At 36.7% G+C, this 25,438-nt stretch overlaps 2 protein-coding genes across 2 annotated transcripts; one reads left to right on the top strand and one right to left on the bottom strand.

Moving 5' to 3' along the window:
- Nucleotides 1-340: 340 nt before the first annotated feature.
- LOC121422618 (ragulator complex protein LAMTOR2-like) lies at nt 341-5,953 on the bottom strand. The gene is made up of 4 exons (XM_041617776.1): nt 5,791-5,953; nt 3,388-3,550; nt 1,413-1,502; nt 341-746 (listed from the first exon to the last, which is right to left on the bottom strand). The coding sequence occupies exons 1-4, from the start codon at nt 5,856-5,858 to the stop codon at nt 690-692; spliced, it is 378 nt and encodes a 125-aa protein (XP_041473710.1). The 5' UTR covers nt 5,859-5,953; the 3' UTR covers nt 341-689.
- A 45-nt stretch (nt 5,954-5,998) lies between these two features.
- LOC121422616 (protein ecdysoneless homolog) lies at nt 5,999-25,296 on the top strand. Its single transcript, XM_041617773.1, has 14 exons — nt 5,999-6,307; nt 6,794-6,908; nt 7,766-7,853; nt 9,391-9,569; nt 10,247-10,388; nt 11,382-11,432; nt 12,112-12,240; nt 12,697-12,849; nt 13,756-13,841; nt 18,022-18,137; nt 19,729-20,025; nt 20,517-20,594; nt 22,298-22,455; nt 24,769-25,296. Exons 1-14 carry the CDS (start codon nt 6,106-6,108, stop codon nt 25,024-25,026), a joined length of 2,052 nt encoding a protein of 683 aa, XP_041473707.1. The 5' UTR covers nt 5,999-6,105; the 3' UTR covers nt 25,027-25,296.
- Nucleotides 25,297-25,438: the final 142 nt, after the last annotated feature.

Raw genomic sequence — 25,438 nt, 5'->3', positions numbered from 1 at the left:
GGGGGCATTTCATCAATATTTTTGTCCGACAAGTTGTCAGATCTGACAACTTTCCTGGATTCTGATTGGCTGAGAGGCACTATTACTATAGTAACTGTCGGATAAAACGTCTGACAAGTCCTTTCATGAAACGCTCCCCTGGTCCAATCATCACTTCGTCCAATCACCATTTCGTCTATGACCATTTTGTCCAATAACCAGTTGGTCTAATATCCATTTCATTTCATTCATTTTGCACAATTAACACTTAGTCCAATTTGACCAAATGGTATATGGCATAAATAGCTATTGGACCAACTGGTTATTAGACAAAATAGTGAGTGGATGAATTGGCAATTAGACCATGTGGATAGTGGACGAACTGATAGACCAAATGATATTAGACGAGTTGGCAATTGGATGAATTGGCATTAGACGGATTTGAAATAAACCCTTGCAACTGAGTGACTTGCAATGTTCACTTTAGTAAGACATGGGTGTCGCCACATATTGGAAGTTTCTTCCATATATATATATAGCAAACAAGATAGCAGCCATAAAAAACATGTATGGCTGCAATCCTGACAAAAGATGACAATATTGAGATTATATGAGATAAATTTTATCACTGTCACTAAAAAATAGCTTTATCTAAGTATAATATTACAATTATTATACATACTACAAACACACACTATTTCAGCCCTTGGCTATGAAGATGCTACAGTCTGTAACGGTTCCTGAAGATATTCTGCTAACGATGTGATCTGGAAATGGAATAATTGAGAAGAAGAGGTAAAGCCATAAGAGACGTAAGATGATAAAAATGAAATGCACTACACCGAAACATCATGATTACATCTACATTTGTTTCTGTTTCAAATGTTTGTATTAATGCATCATGCATGTCTCTTGTTTGAGCACATTAACATACATTGTCCAAATGCCGTAGAGATTTTGAAGTAATTTATTTAAGTGTTTTAGAGTATTCATTATCAATAACATACGAGATATTTGTTGTAAGCTACTCAAATGGTAATGGTTAATTGGTTGAAAGAAAATGTTGTAACATTTGATATTTTGACAAGTACATGAAACAAGACTTTGAAGGTAAAAAGTTCACAATTTTCAAAAATATGGAATAAAAAGCACGGAGGGGGGGGGGGGGGAGAAAGTTTACCTTTCAGTTGTTAGAAGAGTGCCTTGTGATTTATCCACTTAACACTCAAATGCATGATTTTGCTAGCTTTTGTGAAGTTTGAATTTCGAAAATTTATTAAGAAATCTATATTATCAGATATGCCCTTTCCATCTTATATTGAAATCCATTCGACTGCTCATTTCTCATTAATGACAATCATTAATGACAATCATGACACATATACAGTCAAATGATAACATCATTGATTGAAAAAAATTAATAAATTCCTTACCTTTTTCTTTAACATTCCAAAGCCTACCGATGATTCTGCATGGATGCATAGGAGCAAATTGGCAACCTTAGCGATGGCAACTCGTCCATTCTGAGAGAAAATATAACAGAAATAGAAATTCCTCACAGATTCAATTCTGGTTATTTGTCTAAATTACTTCTAATTCTAAAAAAAAATCAAAATTGAATAAAATTCTCTCTAATAAACACCCCCAAAAGAAGAGAGGAAGTGAGAAATATATTAGATCAGACAATTCATAGGTCTCTTTTTTGAAAAATGTCTTTTACTTCGAGATATTCTGTTACTGAAAATTGGCTGAACGTTATTTTGCGGGGGAGGGGAAGGGGGCACTTTCATTATGAAGTTGACAACATTACCTTTTGAAACTATCCAGATTTACCTGCCCCTATATACCGTAAGGGCACAAGTATTCAACCCGGCATAATTCAAAGATTTTGACATATTCCCCCAAAAAATTTAGAAATATGGAATCTCTCTTCATTTCATACCTATGTTATTTCCAGGGTAATCTGTTGTCAGTATTTTCTTTATCAATCTGTTGACTGTAAGTGCGGAGGATCGATTATGCGGCGATGGCCTTTTGCACTGAATGGCACTAGTATTCAACTTAGTGAGGATAGATAGCAAATCTCAAAAGGGTTTCGATTGCTAAATTAGATCTAGATCTATGTAAGTCTCTGGCTTTGATTAATTCCCCGTTTGGTCTTTTCTCAAATGGTCTAGTCCATAGTCGGATGGGACAAGGGCAGATTGAGAAACAGGGCCATCTTTCATCGCTAGGTTGAATACTAGTGCCGACGGATTGAATACTAGTGCCAAAAACCGTCGCCGTATAATTTGATCGTCCGCGCACACAGTCGACTGGTTGAAAGAAAAAAATAAAGGAAAAAGAATAACCAGCATTTGCTCTTGGAAATAAGAAGGGTCTGAAATTAAGGTAAATTCTATAATTTTATATATTTGAGGAAACTCTCCAAACAGGTTGAATACTAGTGCCCTTACGGTACTTTCTATTCTGTATATGTACTACCAGTGGAGGACAAATTACTGATTTTAATAAGTACTAATTAATGAATCTATATCTGATTTTTTGGGGTTACTCAAACATTTGATTCTAATTATAGGGGAGAAGAGTACCCATTTTTTTCTCCTGAATACATCAATTTTGATACCCTTTTCACCTTCTCTGTTTGATCAGCAGCCAAGAGAAACAACCCTTTTCATGTGCTTTACATGACTTTTTAGAAGCTGCTCTTGCCAAGTTGAACAAGTAAATTTTTAAATAGTTGGAACATACTTGCCCGAAAAATTTCTTGGAAAAAAAGTTTTACCTCTTCAAAAGAAATTTTTGCATTTTTATTAACCATTGACCTTTTCTCTCTTTTTGACATAAAGTGATCTTCCTTAATATTGCATTTCTTTTCCAAAGTGATTTTATCTTGCCTGTCATGACCAAAATTAGGGTCATATCAGGCAATCGGGCAAGCGCTTATGTAGCACCATGTTTTATGTACAAGCATTGTGAAGCCTACACCTTGTAATGGCAGTGGCCCGGGATTGTTTCTAAATTTGACAGCTGTCTGAGGCAAGATTTAACCCTTTTTTAACAGAAAACAAATTACCATCTCATCTGGGCCCCGTCTTCAAAGAGTTACAATTGATCCAATTAGTCGTAACTCTATGGAAATCCATCAGTGTCATAATTTTTTTCTCCAGGAAATTTGCACAATGCCCTTTGTAAACAAAGAGAAGCATAGTGAGTTTTCAAGACAACAAAGAATGCATGAATATACATCACAGTTTGAAAATATTTTGAACCAACATGCATAATTGATGTTGACGTTGCTGGCCGTCCATAGTTGCGATTAATTGGATCAATTGCAACTCTTTGTAAGATGGGGCCCTGAAGTATTTACAGAAGTAATTTTCCAGACCCTTTCAAAAATCTACTTACCTCACAGTCCATGAGCACTAGTTTGAGGTCATCCTCTGTAAAAGCCACCTTGCCATTCTTCTCATACGCTGCCCAAATATTGCTAGCAATGGCTGCTGTCACCCGAGCATCTTTGTCTCCGTAACCAGAATAGGCTAGAAGGGAGCCCTCATTGTTGAGCAATCTGGAGAAAAAAAGGAAAATGTACAATCTCATCTGTAGAGATTCCACCGACGAGTGGATACCAGGCGCGACAATGGGGTTTCAAAAAGCACCATAAATAAGTATTTTCCTTAAATTCTGAAAATGCACCCTAGTATAACAAGTATTGGCACGTGAAACCCTACCCTTAACAAGTACTAGTATTGGAAACAAAACAGTACCCTTGTCTAGTATTTCCTGAATTGACGCCATAAACAAATATGATGGTGGTCACCAAGTCTGCGCACCTAACAATTTGAGTTCAGATTTAACCCTATCTAGGCCATGCAAAATTACTTTTAAGTCTTGCGCAACTTTTGAGACCAATTTTGAGTCACCCGTTAAGGGGTTCCAAAATTACGCAACATTATGTAAGTGCATGTCAGACCGAAAATTGCTCAAAAACGTGATTTCATGTACAAAGTCAATGCAAATTGTGTTTTCAACCAAAATTCCTAAATGTATGATTATTTTTAGTTTTGCTATTCTAAATGTATTCATTTTATGCTTTTTATGATCACAGAAGAGTCCCCAACAAATTTCATTGAAAAAACAATGAAAAAAAGGTAAAAAAACAAAGAAATACATAAGAAATTGCAAAAAACAATAGAATACATAAGAAAATGATTTGATATCACAATTTTTTTCATGTACACTTGCTAAGGGCACCACAAAAAGTTTCTAAACCAAAAATTAGTACATTTGGAGCTTTATTTAGGGAGTTAGAGGAAAAAGTATGATTTCGCATACTAATTACGCATAAATTAGCATAATCACTTTATAGCGATTTGCATGAAATAAATTACTATACAATCTTGTAGATTATGTCCCAGGCAACCCGCGTGCTAATTTTCGGCACGATTGCGCGGTCGACGGCCGAGATCTTGGGGGGGCCTCCCAGGCCCCCCCGGCCATAGGAACTCCCAAAATACCCCGGCCTAGATAGGGTTAACATGAATTTCTTTTCATTTCACAAAATCTTCCAGATAATAATGTTCCTTATATTATTATTAGTAAGTATACCAAATATCTCATTAAAGTTTGAAAGAAATATATACGATTTTCTTAGAAAAAATCTTGGGCAGTCATTTTCGGAATGAAAAAAAAAGTGGTACCCCATGTCTGCGCATCCATTCACTTTGCAAAATGCACACGATTCAGATGATGACAAAGGCTGTATTTTGAAGCTGTCTTATGAAATGCCCAAAATTCATTATTTTTCCACTTTTTTGAGGCAGATTTTTTAATGAATATCTGTCTATGTATTGCATGACTAAAGTCTGTGTTTGTCGCGTATCTTCTTTTACTAGAATCGCGCAGATACGCGTATGCAGACAAGGGGGACTGCGCAGACTAGGGGGAACTGCACTGGCCACCGGGGGGGGGGGCACTCAACCAAAAAAGTGGTGGGGGTGTGCCGTGGGCGAGACAAAAAACAAGGGCCTTGGAGCTGGCTTATTATAAATAGGAGGGTCCTCGGAACGGCTTTGGAACTACAAATGTTTGTGAAAACACGGGTCCTTGGAACGGATTGCCAGCGTGTGTGTGCGTATGCATCCCTATGGAATGGGCCGGGCATGCGTGTATGATGCAGCTAGCCGCTGGGTGTGCTCGGGCAGAGGCGATGGTCGGACAGTGTTCTGCAGCCGCTTTTCACCAAAATTGCAGCTCATTGTAGCAGATCAATGCGAGCGGAACGGCATAACAAAAAATATGCGAAGCTTTGGAGTGGACTTTTTTTTCTCGATAAGAAGAAAATGTTATGCTTTGGAGCAGCTTTCTTTGTTCTTTTTCTCAATAAGACAAATATGCAATGCCTTGGAACAGAAATTTGAGTGTAAAAAAACCCACTATGCATTATATACTGAGTGCCCCCCCCCCCCCGAGACTGGTCATACAGTAGGCCTAGTAATATTTTAATTGTTAAATAAATCTCCAGAAACAATGTCAATGGTTATTCCTGTCTATTGACATTGTTTGATTATTTATCACAATACATTTCAAAGACAAATGATTTCTGCATTTTTCCCACTCATTGAATGAACAAGTATTACTTCTACTTGTACCGTACTATGAATCAGTATGAACAGTGTCAAAGTTTTATCCACTCATTCAATGAATAATCAATGAATAATGATGTGTGTGTGATTTGAGTGTGAAAACAAATCAACAAACATGATAAAATTCCGGGTAAAAATGATGACATAAAAATAAATTACTTACAGCGAACTCTGAACTCCTCCAGTATTTGCCTGGCTTAGGACTTGTGTGAGAGCCTTGGGTTTAAGCATTTTTAGTGACGAGATTAATTATTCTCAGGAATTAAACTTAAAGACCTTTCCAATTCCAAGTGCAGTTTGTGCAGCCCAACCAGCTTCAGCATCAGTGCATCATACACCACACATAGCAGCTGAAACTGATCATGTGATTTTACAGACTGTGCTCCTTTCTTTTAACATAGCTTTATCGTTTCAACCACAACGAACATATGCAAATAACGCTTTGAATCTTAGCGCATTCTCATATTTTGACTGCGAAATGGAGGGGACTAATCACGTGCAAAACGTTGTAGAATACGATTTGTTTACAAACAACAACTTTGAGGGAAAGAGCTGTAAAGAAATCGAGATATGTTTGCAGGACTTTTTGGACACATGTATGGTTCACTTATCACCACTTCTAGTGGACTACATTTGGCAGCGTGGATCGTTTAAACTGACTCCTGTCAGTTCAGTTTCAGGTTAGTCCCACCCATTGACTTGCTTGTTTTATTTCAGTGCTGAAGTCATAACAAAACTTGTTTTAGATTTCTGACATGTCTGAATTGCTCGGTTCAGTTTTCACAATGCTGCATGGTAATTCACTTCATAAACAGAATATATTAAGGATACATTGAAATAAATAGCACTAAATGTAAGAGTATTTATGGCAATGAAAATTAATATGGGTCTTGAGGACGCAATGAATTAATTATTCATTCTTCCACCTATCAATCTCTATCACCTTTCCTTTATTATTTTCTCTATCCCTCCTAGTCCCTTCTTACCACTCTTCCCTTTTTCTTTGCTTATTTTTGTTCTGTTTGTTTTAATGTTTGTCTAACGCTACTTAGATCTAAACATTTGTAGAGTAAAACTGTATTATGTGTATTGTAAAATTTGTAGATAGAGTTAACTCAGATTTATGAAAATTTTGTATTTTTTTTTAAATGAATGCAATTTTTCAGATTCTCCACCACACCTGCATGGTGCAACAGACTTTGGTGATAATATTGATGATGAGTGGTTCATTGTCTACCTTCTACATCAGCTCACACTTGTCATGCCGGAGCTGGTCATAAGGTGAGAGAAAAAAATGACAATCCTTCCTATGAAATGGACTAAACTTTCAAGTCCATATTTGCAGGATCATTTTATAGTCAGCTATCTTTTTTGAAATGGTATGGAAATATAGTGATGATGATGTATGATGATGATGATGGTGATGGTGATTATGATGATGTGGTGGTGGTGGTTGATACTAATGATGGAGGTAACTTCAGGTAAGGATGATGATGGTGATGGTGGTAGTGGTGATGATGAGGGTGAGGGTGAAGTCGAGGATGGTGATGATAAAGGATGATGATGATAATGATGATGATGATGATGATGATGGTGATGATGATGAAGTTGATTGTGGTGAACTGGTGATGGTGATGATGATAATGATGATGATGGTTTTGATGATAGTGATGTTGATGATGATGGTGAGGGTGGTGATGATGAGGATGATGATGATGATGATGTTGATGATGATGATGATGAAGAAGTTGATGATGATAATGGTACTCAGTATTGTCCCAAAAATTTGTTTAATATATTATGGTTATCCTTCAGAGTGCAGGTACAAGTGAGTACAAAACAATTTCAATAGAATGAAGATATCGCTACAGATCTTGGAAAAGTTCTGTAAAGTAGAAAGTCAAATTCTATTCTTTCAGTACTATTGTTTTAAATAGTCAAAGGTCTTCATAGATCAAAGATTTAATAGACAAATCACATGGTATATTACTTCCAGAAGGCATTTAAATTGTTCTTTATTAAGTGGCTTAGGAATTATATCTGTTACTACTTATCAGTTATCACGTTACTTTGGGCTTTATATTTTCTGATGATTTGACAATACTCTTGAATCTAATTATACCTCTTTTTTTTATCAGTGTTCATGATAATGATGGTGAATTCCTACTGATTGAGGCTGCGTATCATTTACCAAAGTGGCTGGAACCGGAGACTAGCATCAACAGGGTAAGTGATATATGGCGATTTGCTTGCTTAAGTAGACCTATTTTAATTTGGGCACTTAAATTTTCAAGTTTTGCAAGGTAAGGTCTCTTTGCACATCTGTAATAGAGAATTGAAATGTGATGTAGAGCATCACCCTAGTGTGTGAGTTGACGATGTTGGTAAAAAAAGGTCACAGAATACTTTTTCATAAAGCTGTCTTTAACTGGTGAACCTTTCTTGGGTACGTATTCAGATGTTTAATTACATATTATTCCCTCTTTCAGCTAAAATTGAAATGTGATCTAAGTAGATTGAAATTCTTGCCATTGGCAAGTATCTCAATTCCAAATGCATTGTTTGCCTGAAAACTCAAGTCTGTGTTGAAGAACCAGTGAACATTTCAAGTAATTTATTCAGCACAAAAAAAGGTAACCATTTGTGTGTCAAGTCATTTGTAACTTACAGAGGGCATTGTCAAGCAAGCCCCTGGTTGAAATCGGTTTAATATCGATGATATATGTGAAACTCCACTCAGAAACACACAATAAGTCACCCAAAATGACTTTTGAATTGTCATAAATGTTGAAAAAGCAAATTTTAAGCTAATTGATCAAATAAATAATAGTAAACTACGCAAGTACTTGCTCGAACGAAGTAGAGTTTCAGTGAGAGCTTCAAAGCATAGGAGAAATCATGGTTTGAAGTTTGGGATTCACTCAACCATGCATGCTATGTAATCTTGTTGAAGGTTCCAAGCAGTTCTGCAAAAAAAATTGATGTCGAAGAAACTCTTCTATGATTTTCACACTGCACTTTTTTTCCTTAACCCCAGGAAATTGGTCTGGTAAAGGGGGGGGTCTTAGACCCACCAATTTTCCGGGATTATAAGCTTAGCCCAGTTCGTTTTCACACTACGTTCTATGAAAGTGGGCTTGCATGGTAAATAGTACGGTACTATCTGGCCCTGCAAAAAAGCAGGGTTAGCCTTCTTATTTTGGTGCTAGCACCACAATAGCGGTGCTAAGAGATGCAGTGTGAAAACGAAACAGGGCTAAGGAAAGTGGGGCTAAGCATCAGCCAATCACAGAAGTCGAATTGCATGTTAATCACGCTCTGTATGGTAAAATCATCATTATTCATGAGCTGAGGGATAGTCTGGGGTTAAGGCATTAACCCCGGCTGAGCAGATAGTATGGGGTTAAGAAAGACAGTGTGAATCAAAAAAAAAACAGTATGGGGTTAAGGATAGTCTGGGGTTAGGGATAGTATGGGGTTAAGGAAATGCAGTGTGAAAAGCATATTTGTATCTCATTTTTATATACCAGTAACTTTGCAACTTCAAATTGACAGTAATGAAGGAAAAGAAGAATTACTCTATCAGGTAAGATAAAAAATTTTACTTTTTGAAGACCAATTACTATTTTGGCTTATCAAAGATAATCTTACTTGGCAACTTATTCTCAGTTTTGAGGTGGAGGATCACATATTAAGTTTTGCAACTTTTTCTTAGTATTATATGATTTTCTTGATACTATTACTAAACTTTAAATCTTTTCAGGTCTTTATATACAGAGGGGATCTGCACATCATTCCCAAGCCAAGCAACCCTGCAGAGCTAGCCTTCCTACCAGCCGGTATTCCTTCTAAATCACATGCCATAGACGTAGTCCGCAGTCATTCTCAGAACACGCTTGCCAAGTTGACCATCAGAGAAGCAGTCAGAGCAAGAGTTGATGAGTAAGCACTGCTTGTCGATGTTTGGCCATCTCCCATCTCCTTAACCAAAATGGCTTTTCTTTATGAAGTATAACAGCTAGTTAAAGCCAAAATTTAGCTTTGGTGACCCCCCCCCCCCACGATGCATCTTTCGCTCGTCTGACTCTTTACTAGATAATAATGAATGTGTATGCCCTAAAACAGTTACTATGTCAAGGATATTTAATGAAAATTTAGGAAATTATGTCCCGAGAAGCATCAAATCCAACTGATTTTACAATGACAATTTAGTTTATCGCTTGCCCGATGCATGTAATTTGGTTAATATAATTCTGAAAAGCACATATCAATTTCATGATTTTCAACAACCATTCTAAAAGTCAGTTTGATGAAACATTTTTAGAATTCAAGAGAGGGTGATTTCAAATACAGTGTTGAAACCTTTCTGGTATCGCAGAAGTATCAACTCCTGCCATTACACCGTATGCGAAGTGAGGTTACCAAGTTTTACTCCAGTTTTACTTTCATCGCCTAGACTTCTCGGATGCTATAGATGATCGGCAGATGTGTGACATCGTGAGCCATCCATATCTTTCTCTGTTCAGCAGTCTTTGTGTGACATTTTTAACCCCAACTCTAATCTTAAAGCCACTCAGTCAGTGTTTAACTATCAACCTTGTGTGGATTGATCTTTGCAGATTCCCTTCTAAAGTGCAATCCAATTTTCATCATACCCATTGCCTGATGCCAGCCAAGCTAGCTGCTATACTGAAACACCAGCCAAGCTTGGTCTCACCGGCAGTTGAAGCGTTCTATCACAGAGACCCACTTGATTTGAAGGTGAGAAGGTGGAAGATGAAAAATGATGATGACGATGATGATTATGATGATGATAATAATTATAAAAATGATAATAATGATGATGAAAATGATAATAATAATAATTATAATGATAATGATAATTATGATAATAGAAATTTTACTGATAATAATCATTAAGAAAGTATTAATATGAAGATGATGGTGATGATGATAATGATGGTGATGATGATGATTATGAAGATGATTGTGATGATGGAGATGATGATAATGATGAAGATGATAATGATAATTATGATGATGTTGATAATGATGATGATGATAATGATGATGATGGAGATGATGATAATGATGGTGATGATGATGAAGATGATGGTGATGATGAAGATGATGATTATCATGATATTGATGATGATGAAGATGATGATAATGATTGTGATGATGATGATGGAGATTATGAAGATGATAGTGATGGTGATGATGGAGATGATAATTATGATGATAGTGATGATGATGATGATGGTGATGATGATGATGATGGTGATGATGATGATTATGAAGATGATTGTGATGATGGAGATGATGATGATGATGATGATAATGATGATAATGGTGATGATGATTGTGGTGATGGTGATGATGATGATGATGATGATTTTGATGATGGTGATGATGATGATGATGATGGTGATGATGATGATGATAATGGTGATTATGGTGATGATAGTAATGATTAGGAGGAGGAGGATGGTGATGATGATGATGATGACGAAGAAGGTAATGGTGATGATGATGATGAAGAAGACAATGATATTGGTGTAGTTCCATCTATCCAATCCGTCTAACCATCAAACAATAGAGAGATAAGGATTTGAGCACTCTTCATCAGTTCTGCAGTACGAGAGATTTGATGTAAGATTCATTTTATTTGATGCCACTAACATATTTTGGGGATATGAAATGGAAAATTTCAGTCATGGAACATTAATTTTTGTATATAAAATACTCTTTCAGGCCTGCAGGATCATGAAACATTTTGGTCCAGAGGATCTAGTGACATCTCAGGTTAGTATTTACATTTGTACCTTTTTTTTGTTTTCATTTGTCTATGTGTATGCTGTTTGAATCTATAAGTGAACTTCTAATCTGTTTGTAAAACATTTATAATAAAAGTAGTGATTATCTATACAGTAAACCATGATTAAGGGAATTATCAGTGAGCCTACATTTTGTGAAAATACATATGCAAATAATCATAATTAGTCATTGATATTTTATTCTAAACCCCTTAAGGGAAAATTGGAGTTCTCAAAGCATTTTAGGGTAAAAGCTGGAAACTGGTCTATTTCACATTATTCCTACGTGCTGAATAAAGTTAAATAGGTTTGTAAGCTGATTTCTCCTGTTTTAACCACCTTATTTGCATACATAAAATGGCAGCCAAAATTTACCACTTTCAATCTAATACCTTGGTCACATTTGCTCTACGACGGCCGTATGGCAAGTAAAAAACAACTGTTTTATTCATGTTTATTCAAACCACCTATGTATAGCTGGTACAAAGTAAATGTTAAAGTGGCTGTTTTTGACTCTCCGTAGAGCAAATGTGACCGAGGTATTATTTCTACAATATTCTTTATAATGTTTGCATAACACACATGGATAAAGCAAAATCCTGCATAAATAATGCAAGAAAGTAAGTTTTTGCATGAATACAGACTTCGTAACGTATTTTCATTTTCAGGTTAAGTTCACTCGCTGCTTGTACGCTCAGCTGGTTCAGCAGTCATTTCAACCTGATCGGAGGAGTGGCTGGAAGCTCCCATCGCCCTCAAGTTCAAAGTTCAAGTCCGCTGATCTTGGCATGAAACTGGTATGTTTTTGTAAAGAGAGGTATTTGTCTACTCATGAGTTATTGAATAGTCTTCTTAAGCTTTAAAAACACCGAAAACATTACTGTTCAATTCCTCTCAATTTTCTTCAAAATTTCTTGGAAAGTGCCTTGGGCACTGTACAGAGTGGATTTGGTGCGAAATAAGTCCAATTATTATTATCCGAGATATGCATCAAAATAATTTATATTTTGATAATGGTTGCATGCTTTGGAAAAAAAATTGACCTGTGTTTTAACTGTATGAGAAGCAATTGGTTCATGTTTTGTGTCATGTTTCATGCTTTTATTTGGCAAGTAATTTTCTTTGATATCTTATTCTCTGGAAGGAATTCTGTAATGTGCCTGGAACAATAAGGTTGGATGATTTTCCATGATTTTCTTTTAATGACTGAAAAACATGTTTTTTTCTAAATTTTTTATTGTTTCATCACCAAGGCCCATGGTTTCGAGATTCTTTGCTCTCATTGCCATGGCAACAAGAAAGATGCTGACACTAATAGCACCACTCCACCGGAGCCTGAAGATCTAGCAACCGGAGCGAGATGGGAGAAATTTCTCCACAGTCTGACAGAGAAAGGCTTCTTTAGGGTAAGCGAATAAAACAGTGGTTTTATTAACTACGATGCTTTGATAAGGGCTGGGGCCAAAAGACTTGATTTGGGTGATTCTTTTCTCCTCAATTGAATAATATTGATGTGATAGAGTTAAATGGCTCAAAAATTTACTTTATAATTCTTTTATATGTATCCCCTTTATCTATTTTGAAACTTGATTTTCTCCTTGTTTTTTTTTACACTACTTGTAGAATTTAAGGGGCAGTTGCCACCTCCCCTCCCTCCCCCTTTATGTGGTGCCCTCCCCCTTCTTGGATACTGCTACTGTGGGGTGAATAACTATAGTAGTTGATGGTTGGTTCAAGATTGAACACTCTTTTATACAAATTAGTAAACAGACATGTTGATGTGCCTTAATGTTTTTCATATCAAACCAACTTTATATATCCTGTATTTCTTTTTTATATCCTTTTTCATTCCATTTTCATCACATTTAAATTGTATGAAACATATGCTGTTGCTATTCTAGTAATTTACTGGTGCAATATTATAATAATAATAATATGTCCATTTATATAGCGCAGTTACTATGTGCATATACTCAACTGCGCTTTGATACTTGGTATCATATTATTACCCCGGCTGTAGCTGAGCTGCCATATCATTAGGCGCTAAAGTGTTCAAGGAATGAATCCTACCGGGTACTCATTCACCTCACCTGGGTCGAGTGCAGCACAATGTGGATAAATTTCTTGCCGAAGGAAATTACGCCATGGCTGGGATTCGAACCCACGACCCTCTGTTTCAAAGCCCGAAGACTAGTCCACTTGGCCACAACGCTCCACATTGATGTTGCCTTGCATTTGAATTGCAAACTTTCCCAATCTCCAAGAATGAATGAATAAATAAAATATTGATCATATTTTCCAACTTTTTTCAGGGTGAGCTGAAAGGTTCCAAGCTGTACAAGGAGTTATTAAAGTCTGCCAAACAGTTTTATGCCGACATGGTCAATGGAAATGAACAGTGAGTGGATATTTTATTATTACTATTATTATTGTTATTATAATTATTATTATTATTATCATTATTATTATTATTATTATCATTATTATTATTATCATTTCCATTGTCCACAACTTGATGTTCTGTTGGTATATTAAACAGCAACCGGACTTCTTCCAGAAATCTAGGGTTATTGTTCTCTATTCTATCAAATGGGTCTTCTCTATTATTATTATTATTATTATTATTATTGTTCATTAGTTTGGCATCACCTTTCCCTTGGAGGCAAAGAGCAAACTAAATCACTGTGACCGCAGGACTCTCTTCCACGATATAACTGATTGGGGGAGTGTAGGTGGACCACTACACACCGGGTTTTCCCCCTACTCTTATACGAATAGTGCAGTGGGTTCTTAAAGAGAAATTCCAGTAGTTGCAGTAAACACTGATTTCATGAGAAAGTCTGTGAAACAAGGCTTAATTGTCAGTATATCATCGAGGATCTAGATCTGGTACAGGGACATTAACTGAACTTTGTGAAATCTTGAAATCTACGCTGAAAAATGTTCACACCAAAGATCCCCAACACAGATAAGCGCACGTGGGACAATGTATAATTATTACTTAGAGCGTCGGGCCCGACGCTCTACCCCAATCCTGTTCTTATTTGCTGATTTCTCAGCAATTGCACAATTTCTTCCAGGTTCCTTTGGCACATGCGTTTTATTTATACAAACAGACACATTGGTGGTCATTTCATTGGATTCTGTACGAACTTATTTTGATATCGTTACCAAAACTGGCATTTACCTTTAATGTGCAAGGCTGGTGACTCCCCTCTGCACTGGACCTCCTTTTAACATCCTATTAGAGGGACAAATTTATTGGCATACAGCCAGCAAGTTGTAATTAATTGGAACTTGTGGTATTTTTGAAGATAAATGTAGTCCAGGGGCCCGTTTTATAAAGAGTTACAATGTTTGGAATTTAGCCATTTGTTGTCAAAAGCGGGGGAAGGGGGGGGGGGCTTCAGGCCCTCCACTTTTTAAAAAACCATGCACAAAAACGTGAAAATGACCATATGATTGTGATTTTCTGCATGGTCAGCCCCCCGCCCCACTTTGAAAACCGTTCCACGGCCCCTGCAAGGCTTAGTAACCCATTACAATTAAGGTTTCCATGGTAGTTACCAATAATGGCAAAATTACCATATATTTAGACTATATGAAACGTGGCACAGACAGGCGGCTGTTAACAAAAAGAGTTTCAAAGAGTTAGGGTAGGTTATGGAATCTGGACTGTGGATAAAAATCAGGTTGTAGTTGAATGGGGGCAGAGGTATATGTTAACGATTACAAATTTATATACCTCATATGGTATCTTATTCATTTACTCAAATCAACAAAATTTTCTTGATTGTTCACATCTTTGTATGTATAATACAATGTATAATACAGGTCAGTTAAGTGTCAACTTGCTTGTAAAAAATACAGTGTCTTAGCTTTCAAGTTCTGTGGGGTCATCATGAGCATAGTTTTCTTCTGTTCTCTTAAAATTAAAAATTCATTGTTTGACACATACTTTCTTTATTGAAAGAGTTTCATCAGCTTATGTCTTCAGAAAGTTTTGAGAACTTTCCTTGATTTTGATTGGCTGAGGAGCACTGTTCCTATGGTAATTATTAGATCAAACAGATAGATGGCGCTGTATAAATTCATGTTGTCATTACTTTTTATTATTTATAGAGTAGTTTTAGACGATGTCACATTAGAGGGCATGACATTGGAAACCTGTGCCTCAGATCATGAAATCAATGATTGATTGCAGTCTGATGCAAAGGTTTGTATTGTTTGTCCTCCAACATTTCTGCCTGTGGGAACACTCTTTACTTTTGATTGATTGAGAAACACGGGCCGGTACTCTTAAGTTGGGTTTAATTTAAACTCTGGTCTAAAGTTGTGATAGCCAACTGTTACATAAAGCACTGGCAGTAGAGGCTCAGTGAATCAGCTCAATTTGCTCCCAAATCTTTCTTAACTGGAAAGGATGAATAAGATAAGTTCTCTTCACCATTATAAACTTAGGAAAAAGAATAGTAAACATAATCAGCATCCAATGTAAACAATTTTTCTTGGCATGTTTGGCTTCCCATAATTTTAGAACAGTATGGATAGCCAATTGTTACATAAATCACTAACAGTATAGATATATTTCAGCTCATTTGGCTCTCAAATCATTCATAATTGTCTAGGAAGTATAAATAGATGACTGTCTTCACCATCGATAAATCAGTAAAGAGCAAAGTAAACATAAGAAACATACAACTTAATACAAATTATGATACTTTTGGCTTCTCATAATTTTAGCACAGACTTAGACCATGGTCGAAGTTAAACCTGACTTCAGAATACTGTTTCTGTTTCAGTTGATGGTATCTCCCAACGAACGTAGAGGGCAGCAACACACAAGCGTGTTGCTATTAGGAAGGTCCACTCGATACGCGCATACAAATGAAGTGCGCGAACAATTTGGTAGTCATGCCAACGTAACCATGATCCGATACAATACACTCACGGAGTGACAGCAAAATAGAAGTAAACAAATGAATAATGACAATAGTAGATTGAAACAATAAAAACAAAAAATATATAAAGCATTTAATAATAATGTATCACATTTCGAAAATAATATATCACTAAATTATTGTCACAAATTTTTGTACATTTTCAGTAAACCGGGATTAAATTCTGTCATGAATAAACCAGTCTGCTAATTTCACCCGGATTTAGACAAGCTCATTTTGTGACCACCGAAATCCTCTCAGAGCACTTTTTTAGTAGATTGTAGAGTTGATTTATTTTCATTTCCTCTTTATCATTATTTTTGCTTGAAAAGTTTTTACATCAAATATCATGTTTAAAAATATGAAAAATTTATTCCTGCATTTTCCATAAAATATTACTTAGTAGTGACAACGGTTTGATGACTTTGCATATCAATATGATAACAAGTATACGTGACGTTGATACGTCTTTATTTAAATTTCGCTGCACCGTAATGCGCCTACACAATCCAGTACGCTATATACCGGCGCCATGGCTGGCACGGCCGCTCCGGCGCCCCGGGCCGGTCGGTGCTGAGGTAGGGTACGGTTGGCTGCATGCATATATGCTAACACAGTTTTTGTAAAATTATGGAATGAAAATAGTAGATGTGACATAGAGCTTCGCCCATTGATAGTTCTCAAGTCAAGACCCATCGGAATATACATAGGTCGATACTGAACCAGATAATTTCTGTCTAATACAGTTAGACTAGGACTTGGCTTTGCTAGTTCAGTAGTGGCCGTATTCGATTTTGCCTGATGGACTGCAAAATGTTGGTTGGATTTGTGGATTTATCATAATTATTTCAGATTTTCAGACTACAATCTACATTGTAAGTTAAAATTGAAATTCTAACCTTGAATATTTATCGTTGCTCATCCGCCATAGTGCCACATCAATGACAGACCAAGTCTATATCTTTCAAGTCCATATCTAGCCAAAGTCGAGTCGTGCGTCGAGATTATCCTGCCGGTGCAGTGCAGCCAGCACATCATTCGCGCAGCGCAGTACGCGCACCGAGGTACAGGTGACCGGGAAAGTTTCGGCGCGGCCAGACCAGAACATCACGGTCTTTGCTCTGGCGTTAGCTTGTGTAGATTGGTAGGGGCAGCGAAATTAAGCAGAAGAGCGGTAACACAAATGTCATCAGTCTATGTATTTTTATTGCTCCGTAAACTACAAGAATCATGATTACATTTTGTCTTACAATTTTTAAAAAATACAAATATACAAAAATAATATTATTTAACATATTTCCTTGGAGGCTTTGATATCAATATGAAATAATAAAATTGAACAAACGAAAAAAAATCAACTCTACAATCTTCCAAAAAAGTGCTCTGGGAGAAGGTGGTCACAAAATCTGAGCGAAGTGGACCTTCCTAAAAGCAACACGCTTGTGTGTTGCTGCCCTCTACGTTCGTTGGTAACTCCCTTAGGAACTTGGCAGGACAGCGTTTGCTGGTAAACGCCAAGTTGGTATGCAACCAATTACGTAGGAAACATGTCAACTGACCATGGTATATTCACCATTTTCATTCACAGAGAATTGTATTTAACTCTTTCTTGCTCTTTAACCCTTTTGATTCTGAAAGGACCTGCCAGTCATGGTTTGGTGAACCAGGTCAACAGATCATGAGTCTTCTTGACAGGGTCCATTGTGACATCACTCAGCTGAAGAAGGAAGAAAAGAATCTACCACCGCCTGACAGTATGTATTAAGGGATTATTTGACATATAAATCAGGGGCGGATCCAGGGGTGGTATTCTGTAACTCTGTCATAACTTTTGTCATAAATTTTGTCATTTCTCTCCGAGATATGACACCGCTATGATTGTCACAAATCGGTATTCTGAACATTGTCTTTTCCCTGTCATATCTCTCAAAGTTCCCACCCATCTTTTCGGAAGCGAGCCAATCAAAATCATCGTTAGTTCCCAGTTGGAGCCCTTCTAGCCAATAGGAAAGCCCCGTGGCAGGTAGGGCGTATCCCCCAAACAGTTGCTGGCATCGCGCAACTACGCGTATATTGATGCGCTTAATTAAAAAGAGAGACAGGGAGCTGTGAAGAATTTTAGAGGAGAAGTATAAAAGTAAGGAAAACAGAGAAAAAAAGGAGGAATAAATATGTAGGGCCTAACTAATTGTAGCATGAAAAAATAATTTTGAAAATTGTCATGGAAGATGAGTGAAACTAATACCACAATCTAATCTAAATAATATAATTGTTTGCTTGACATTCAGTCGGCAGGGTATCGGGATATTTGGTACTAAAAGATATGACAAAATTTATGACTGCTACCCCCCCTGTCATAACTTTTGTCATATCTTTTGCTTGTATAAAAGGATTACGCGCATTTAAAGCCGCATATTTTTGCTGCGCGCTAAAGAGAAGAGACAAAATTTATGACAATTTTTGTGACAAAAGTTATGACATCCACCAGAATACCGATTTTGTCATATCTCTGAGATAAGATAAAATATGGAGAAAAGACAATGTTCAGAATACCGCCCCAGGATTTTCCAAAGGGGGGGCATTTTTCAGAGGAAAAATTCAACAAGCAAAAAAAGGGGGGAAGGGTCTTCACTTTCAAGGGGGGGCACACTTCTGTTTTAATGGAACTTTTACATTACAAATTTTGATTCTGCTTCGCAAAAGGGGGGGGTGTTCAGGATAGCTGTGCCCCCCCCCCAGATCCATAAGTGATGTAAATAGTACATCATTGAACGCATTAATAAGAATGACACACACACACAAGGTACGGATCTAAGATGTTTGGGCTGTTTCATAGATTAGATAACAAGTTTGTGTAATTTGTTCTGATAGATTTCAGCTAGTCATTTGATTAGAAATCTTATCACACTGAGTTGATTTTAGTTCAAGCTATTCCCAAACAACTTTGGAAAAACATTAATTTGTCAACCAACTCTGCTCTTAGCATCACATCAGCCCATATTTTGGAAAGAGGTTTCAATTGTACCATGGTACAAAACCATGGTCTGTGCAGATTCTTGTAAATAATTATGATTATTTTGTTGCGTACAATAAGAAAATTCCAAATAAATATGCGCTTTTTGATGCAAGATATCTGCATAAACCATGGTTTTGTACCATGGTAGAATTCAAACCTCTTTTGAAATTACGGGCCATTGAGTCAGTTAGCAAGCCGTATCTTAGTGTTATGTAATCTTACATAAACAAATAAGATCTTACTTCTCAGATTTTTAAAGTCAAATCTGTGTTAACCAATGCCTTTGATTGCTTGATTCATTGATTCATTCATTCATTTCCACTCTCTAGGTGATGGTTGGATGGAACTCGGCATCGAGGAACTGGACGACATGATCGCCAAGGCTGCTGGGAAGGCTCCACGATCAGCTCCAGCAGGTAGCAAGCCCAAAGCTGACAGAGGTCAAAGGTCAGAAGGTCATCCCGACGAGGTGAACTTTGACCCAGGTCAGGTGACAGAGTCTCTGAAGTCCTTCGTGGATGCGATCTCGGGACTGAAAGGGGTGGAGTTCCCAGCAGACGGGGGCAGGATGGGAGATATAGATTTCAACCCGGATGAGTTTGAGCAGGCCATGAGAAACATCCTAGGTGAGTTGACTCTCTCAGTTGCTCAGTAAAAATGAAGGTGCAATACACGTATAGCCTGCTGGCTAAATGCGGAGTGCTGCCCTAGGTCATGTGCGCTTGTGGGATTTTGCTTTTCGCTTCAATATTTTTGCTCCCTTGTCATAGATTACTGCAGGGAAAAACTCTTGTTTTGTTCATATTTTCGCTAGATTCCGAGGTGTTGTACAACACAAACAGCGAATATTCTTATTTGTGCAATGGTGCGAGATTTCGCATTCGGTGAAAGAAAGATGCCGAGTTGAATAGAGCATCTTTTCTTCACCTCATGCGAAATCTTGCACCATCGCACTCATGCCTATTCGCTATTTGTATAATGAAAAGCTGCTTGCATGATCCTTATCATGGCTGTAACTTATGGCAAGGCGACTAAAACGGTTATTAATTGTTCATTTATTTAAAAAAAGGAGTTTAAAAGCATTGTTTGTGGTTTTGCTTTGTTTTTTCATCAATAGATTTCCGCGAGCCGAACACAGCCGATGACTCTGACTCGGATTCTGATTTAATGAGAGACAGAGATTACCAATCAGGAGGTATGTAATCGTATCAAATACAGAGTTACCCACCATTAAAAACAAATCCATACTTGTTTAATGAGTTTGAGACTGCTTTACAAAATTGCAAATGCACCTGCAATGATTTTGGATGTGAGTATGCACTCATTGAATTCACACATATAACACATTGCACATTAGGGAACTCAGACACATCCTTATACATAAGGGCCCCGTCTTACAAAGAGGAAATCCATCGGTGTCATAATTTTTTTCTATAGGAAATTTGCAAAATGTCCTTTGTTAACAAAAAAGAACACACCAAATTGTCAAGAAATCAATGAATTTATGGATATACATTCATATCTAGAAACTTTTTTGAACAAACATTTTGCTGGCTTTCCAAAGTTGTGATTGATCAGATCAATCGCAAATCTTTGTAAGACAGGGCGGTGAGGTCTTCTCTATCTGTTGATTTACATCTTATGTGCTTCATATTGGTAAACTTGCATAAATCATTTCTTCAATAACTCAAATATTCACCTATGTCAAACTCTAAGCAATTATTGATAAGATCAAGCAAAACATGTGTTATAACCTCTTCTCTTAAGTCAAATCTTTGTTGTCCTGATTAAACTTCAGCAAAGCTACCTGTATTTGCAAATGATACTGCACAGAGCTTTTTGAGACACTTTATAATACCACATGAAAAATCACAAGTAGTACATCAAAATTATGAGTTGTGGGCTAATGGATTACTTTATTTGTACTCCCAAAGGTTGGTAGCTTTGCATATGAATCATCCTCAAAGACTATGCTTGAATCTTCCTTTCTTATTTTGAAATGTGGCTTACAGTTGAGTTTCTAAAATACCCATTTGATTTGATAGTTTGATTTTTATTTTTTTACCTGAAAATCGTGAGGCAGATATCATTAATTTATGTTTTTATTAATTCTTTGTATTGTATTTTATGTTCAGTTATTTCAACATTTTATTATCTGTTGTTAAAGGACAAGTCCATCCCAACAAAAACTTGATTTGCATAAGAATAGAAAAATCCAACAAGCATAACGCTGAAAAATTCATCAAAATCAGAGGTAAAATAAGAAAGTTATGACATTTTAAAGTTTCGCTTCATTTCACAAAACAGTTACATGCATTTCTCGGTCGGTATGCAAATGAGGGAACTGATGACATCACTCACTATTTCTTTTCTATTTTAGTATAGGAAATATGAAATATTTTGATTTTCTCGTCATTGTCATGTGAAATGAAGTTTCATTCCTTCCTGAACATGTGGAATTCCATTATTTTAACATTTTGTGGTCCAGGCAAGGAGGTCCTAATAGTCAAATTCGTAAAAATTGAAATATTGTATAATTCAAACAATAAAAACAAAAGAAATAGTGAGTGAGTGACATCATCGACTCTCTCATTTGGATGTAACTGACTCATTCATATAACTATTTTGTGAGAAATAAGCGAAACTTTGAAATGTCATAACTCTCTTATTTTACATCCGATTTTGGTGAAATTTTCAGCATTGTGCTTGTCTGATTTTTCTTTATTGATTCATATCAAAAATTTTTCTGAGGTGGACTTGACCTTTAACAGTAAGAGAGTTAATGTGCAAATAATCCCTGTGGGTTCCATTTCTTACATTTCATTTCAAAATTTCTAGAAGATGATATTGCCAATTTAATTAGATTTGTAACAATGATATAAATATTAACTTTGACAGATGACACAGATGATGATGAGGAGGCTGCTGAAGAATCAGGTAGTTGCCATGATGATGAACAGATACGAGAGCTCATGGATCAGATGGATCGAGAGCTTGCTAGGACAGAGGTCGGCAAGAGCTTTGAGAGAGAAGGCGTGGTGGAGGATGATACTGAGGTAAATATTATACCATCATCACTGATTAGTCCAGTAGATGAAACGTCGAGATTGGGTGGTCCTTTTCAGGACCAACACTTGCCCAAGAAAGATACATGGTGTATTATGAAACCTACTACACTAAAGCTACCTGTATTTGCAAATGATACTGCACAGTGCTTTTTTAGACACTTTATAATACCGCATGAAAAATCACAAGTAGTATAGTGAGTGATTGTATTTCCGACCGGCCTTGTATTACCGAACGCACACATCGTACGCGTCAGAAAATAATTTCATAAGCTCAAAACACTGCAATATCCTTCCAAAGGGAACTTGAATAGAAAGATGATGAAAAATGGTCAAAAACACATTTTCAAGTCTTAATATTCTAAAAATAATAAAATATGGTCAAAATAGCTCATCAGTGATTTTGTTGATTTCTCAACTTTTCCCATAGAAAACACACGTTCGGTAATACGATACCTTCTTCAAGTGACCAAACTATTTCACATCCGAAGAGGGGTCCGATTGGAAGCTAATATCATCAAAAGGAAAAACGATTTTGGCAAATTTTTACATATTTATATTTTGTAGGTAATTGTGTATTTATGGTGAAAATTTGGTGAATTTTATGAGAATAATATTTTTAAAATGATTGAATTCATGAAAAGTTTTTTTGGTAATACGATCCACTACCATACATCAAAATTTTTGAGTTGTGGGCTAATGGATTACTTTATTTGTACTCCCAAATGTAAGTCCAGTAGATGATAAGGTAAATTGCCAATTTGTCTAATGCCAACTCTTCCACTCCGACCATCCACAAATAGTCCAACTGCCATTTGGTCCAATAATCACTTCGTCTATAACCATTTCGTCTCATAACCAGTTGATTTAATATCCATTTTATTTTCTTTCATTTCGCCCAATTAACACTTAGTTCAATTAGACCAAATGATATATGGATTAAATGGCCATTGGACTAATTGGTTATTGGACAAAATAGTGAGTGGATGAATTGGCAATTACCGGTAGGCCATGTGAATAGTTGACGAACTGATGGTAGACCAAATGATAGTAGACGAGGTGATAATTGGACGAATTAGCTTTAGACCAAATCAAAATTACATTTAGAGCATCTCATGAAAGGACTTTTCAGATGTTTGAACCCACAGTCTGTTTTATCTGACAGTTACCATAAAGAAACTTTGCTTATCAGCCAATCAAAATCAAGAAAAGATGTCAGATCCGACAACTTGTCTGACAAAAATTTCGATCAAACGCTCCACAAGAGAGCATTTCATGAAAAAATAGTGCTTTTCAATGATGATGGTTAAAAGGTACTGAAATTATTCCATCTAATTTGCTCAGAGTAAATTTCAGTGAAAATTATTGACAAAGTGTTCATGAAACACTCCTCAAGTCACTATTTCGTAAAATGTATATTTACCAAATACGTGTTAGAAGCCACTGAAATCATGCGATTGGACGGGCTGAGAAATTTGATTGTGTAAGGAGGGACCTGGGGGTACTCTTTTGTTCAGGTTTGTTTAGTTTTGTACTTGGGTCCAAAGTCAATCCATTGTAAAGAAATTGATAAATGTTTTATTTTCAATTCAAAATGAATCCATTTGTGAATAGAGGAAGTGAATAGATCCATTTTTGTATTCTTACTCTTTTTCCCCTGTTTTTTAAATAATTGATATGACATTTAAATGCATTTCACTGGTTTTTAAAAAGTCAAAGCATGTCTTTAAAAGTGCAATATGTCACAGGCATTTGTTTTGTGTTCAGTGTCTCAGTGTTTACTTCTTGTCTTTCTTTGTCAAATTTTAGGACTTAAAACTTTTACCATTCAATAAGAAACAAGGATGTCACAATAATTAAAATTTTGTGATCATTCTAACTAGATAAATGAATGAACTCTCCAAAAATATTTTTTATTCTTAGTGTAGTAGGTTTCACTGTATACCATGTACCTTTCTCGGGCAAGTGTTGATCCGAAAAGGACCACCCAATCTCGATGTTTCGACAAGTGTGTTCTTGTCGTCCTCAGGAGAATGAGCAAAGATTGTAAAAGCAGGCCTTACATACTCTGTCAAAGTGCTGTATGCACGTACCTGGCAGGGTACACGTCTCTGATTGGCTGGATAATTCACATGACATCCACATACATATATGTGGGTGACAGCACACCCCCAAAAAATATGTTATTCTTTCTACACCTCTTCTCTCTGCTTGATATTCAGTGTTTGTCTCCTTTTCTTCGTATTTTTTCTCTTCATGCCAAATTAATTCGTAACATCTCTGCTTACACCCCTTTCTAACCAGACTCGCCCAACAATAGAACAGCCCAGCAATCAGAATGGCACGGCCACCCATGGACCATCCCACTCCACAAGAGGGGGAAATGATGAAGAGCTGAGGGAAGATGATGAGTACAAACCAGTAGAAGTGGATGTAAATCTTTTGAAGAACATTCTAGAGTCCTACAGCTCACAGCAGGGACTAGCTGGACCGGCATCTAACATCCTTCATTCTATGGGGGTCCATGTTCCCATCAATGCTGATGATGATGAAAACAGATGACCCTAGTTCTTGATCAGAACACTTTGAAGAACATTCTAGAGTCCTACAGCTCACAGCAGGGACTACCTGGACCGGCATCCAACATCCGTCATTCCATGGGTTCAGCGTTCCTGTCGATGCTGAAGATGATAATGGAGACAGATGACCCTCGTTCTTGGTCAGAACATTGTATGTTAGTATCAGGCTGCTGGAAATATACTAGGAGGAATGAATTTCTATCTGTATTTGAGGATTTTATACCTTGACAGCTGTACTTCCCATTTGTTGAACCAGGGGCCCGTTGCATAAAAGTTTTTACCTGAGAAAACTCAGGTTGTTTTTACCGGAGTTATTGCCCCGTGTTAAAGTCAATGGCAGAAATCAGACCAACCTTAGTTTTCAGTATTTACCAGAGTTTTCTCAGGTAAAAAGT

The sequence above is a fragment of the Lytechinus variegatus genome, chromosome 10 (assembly GCF_018143015.1).
Source record: "Lytechinus variegatus isolate NC3 chromosome 10, Lvar_3.0, whole genome shotgun sequence".
Taxonomy (NCBI): Eukaryota; Metazoa; Echinodermata; class Echinoidea; order Temnopleuroida; family Toxopneustidae; genus Lytechinus; species Lytechinus variegatus.
This window is presented reverse-complemented; position numbering and strand designations above follow the sequence as displayed.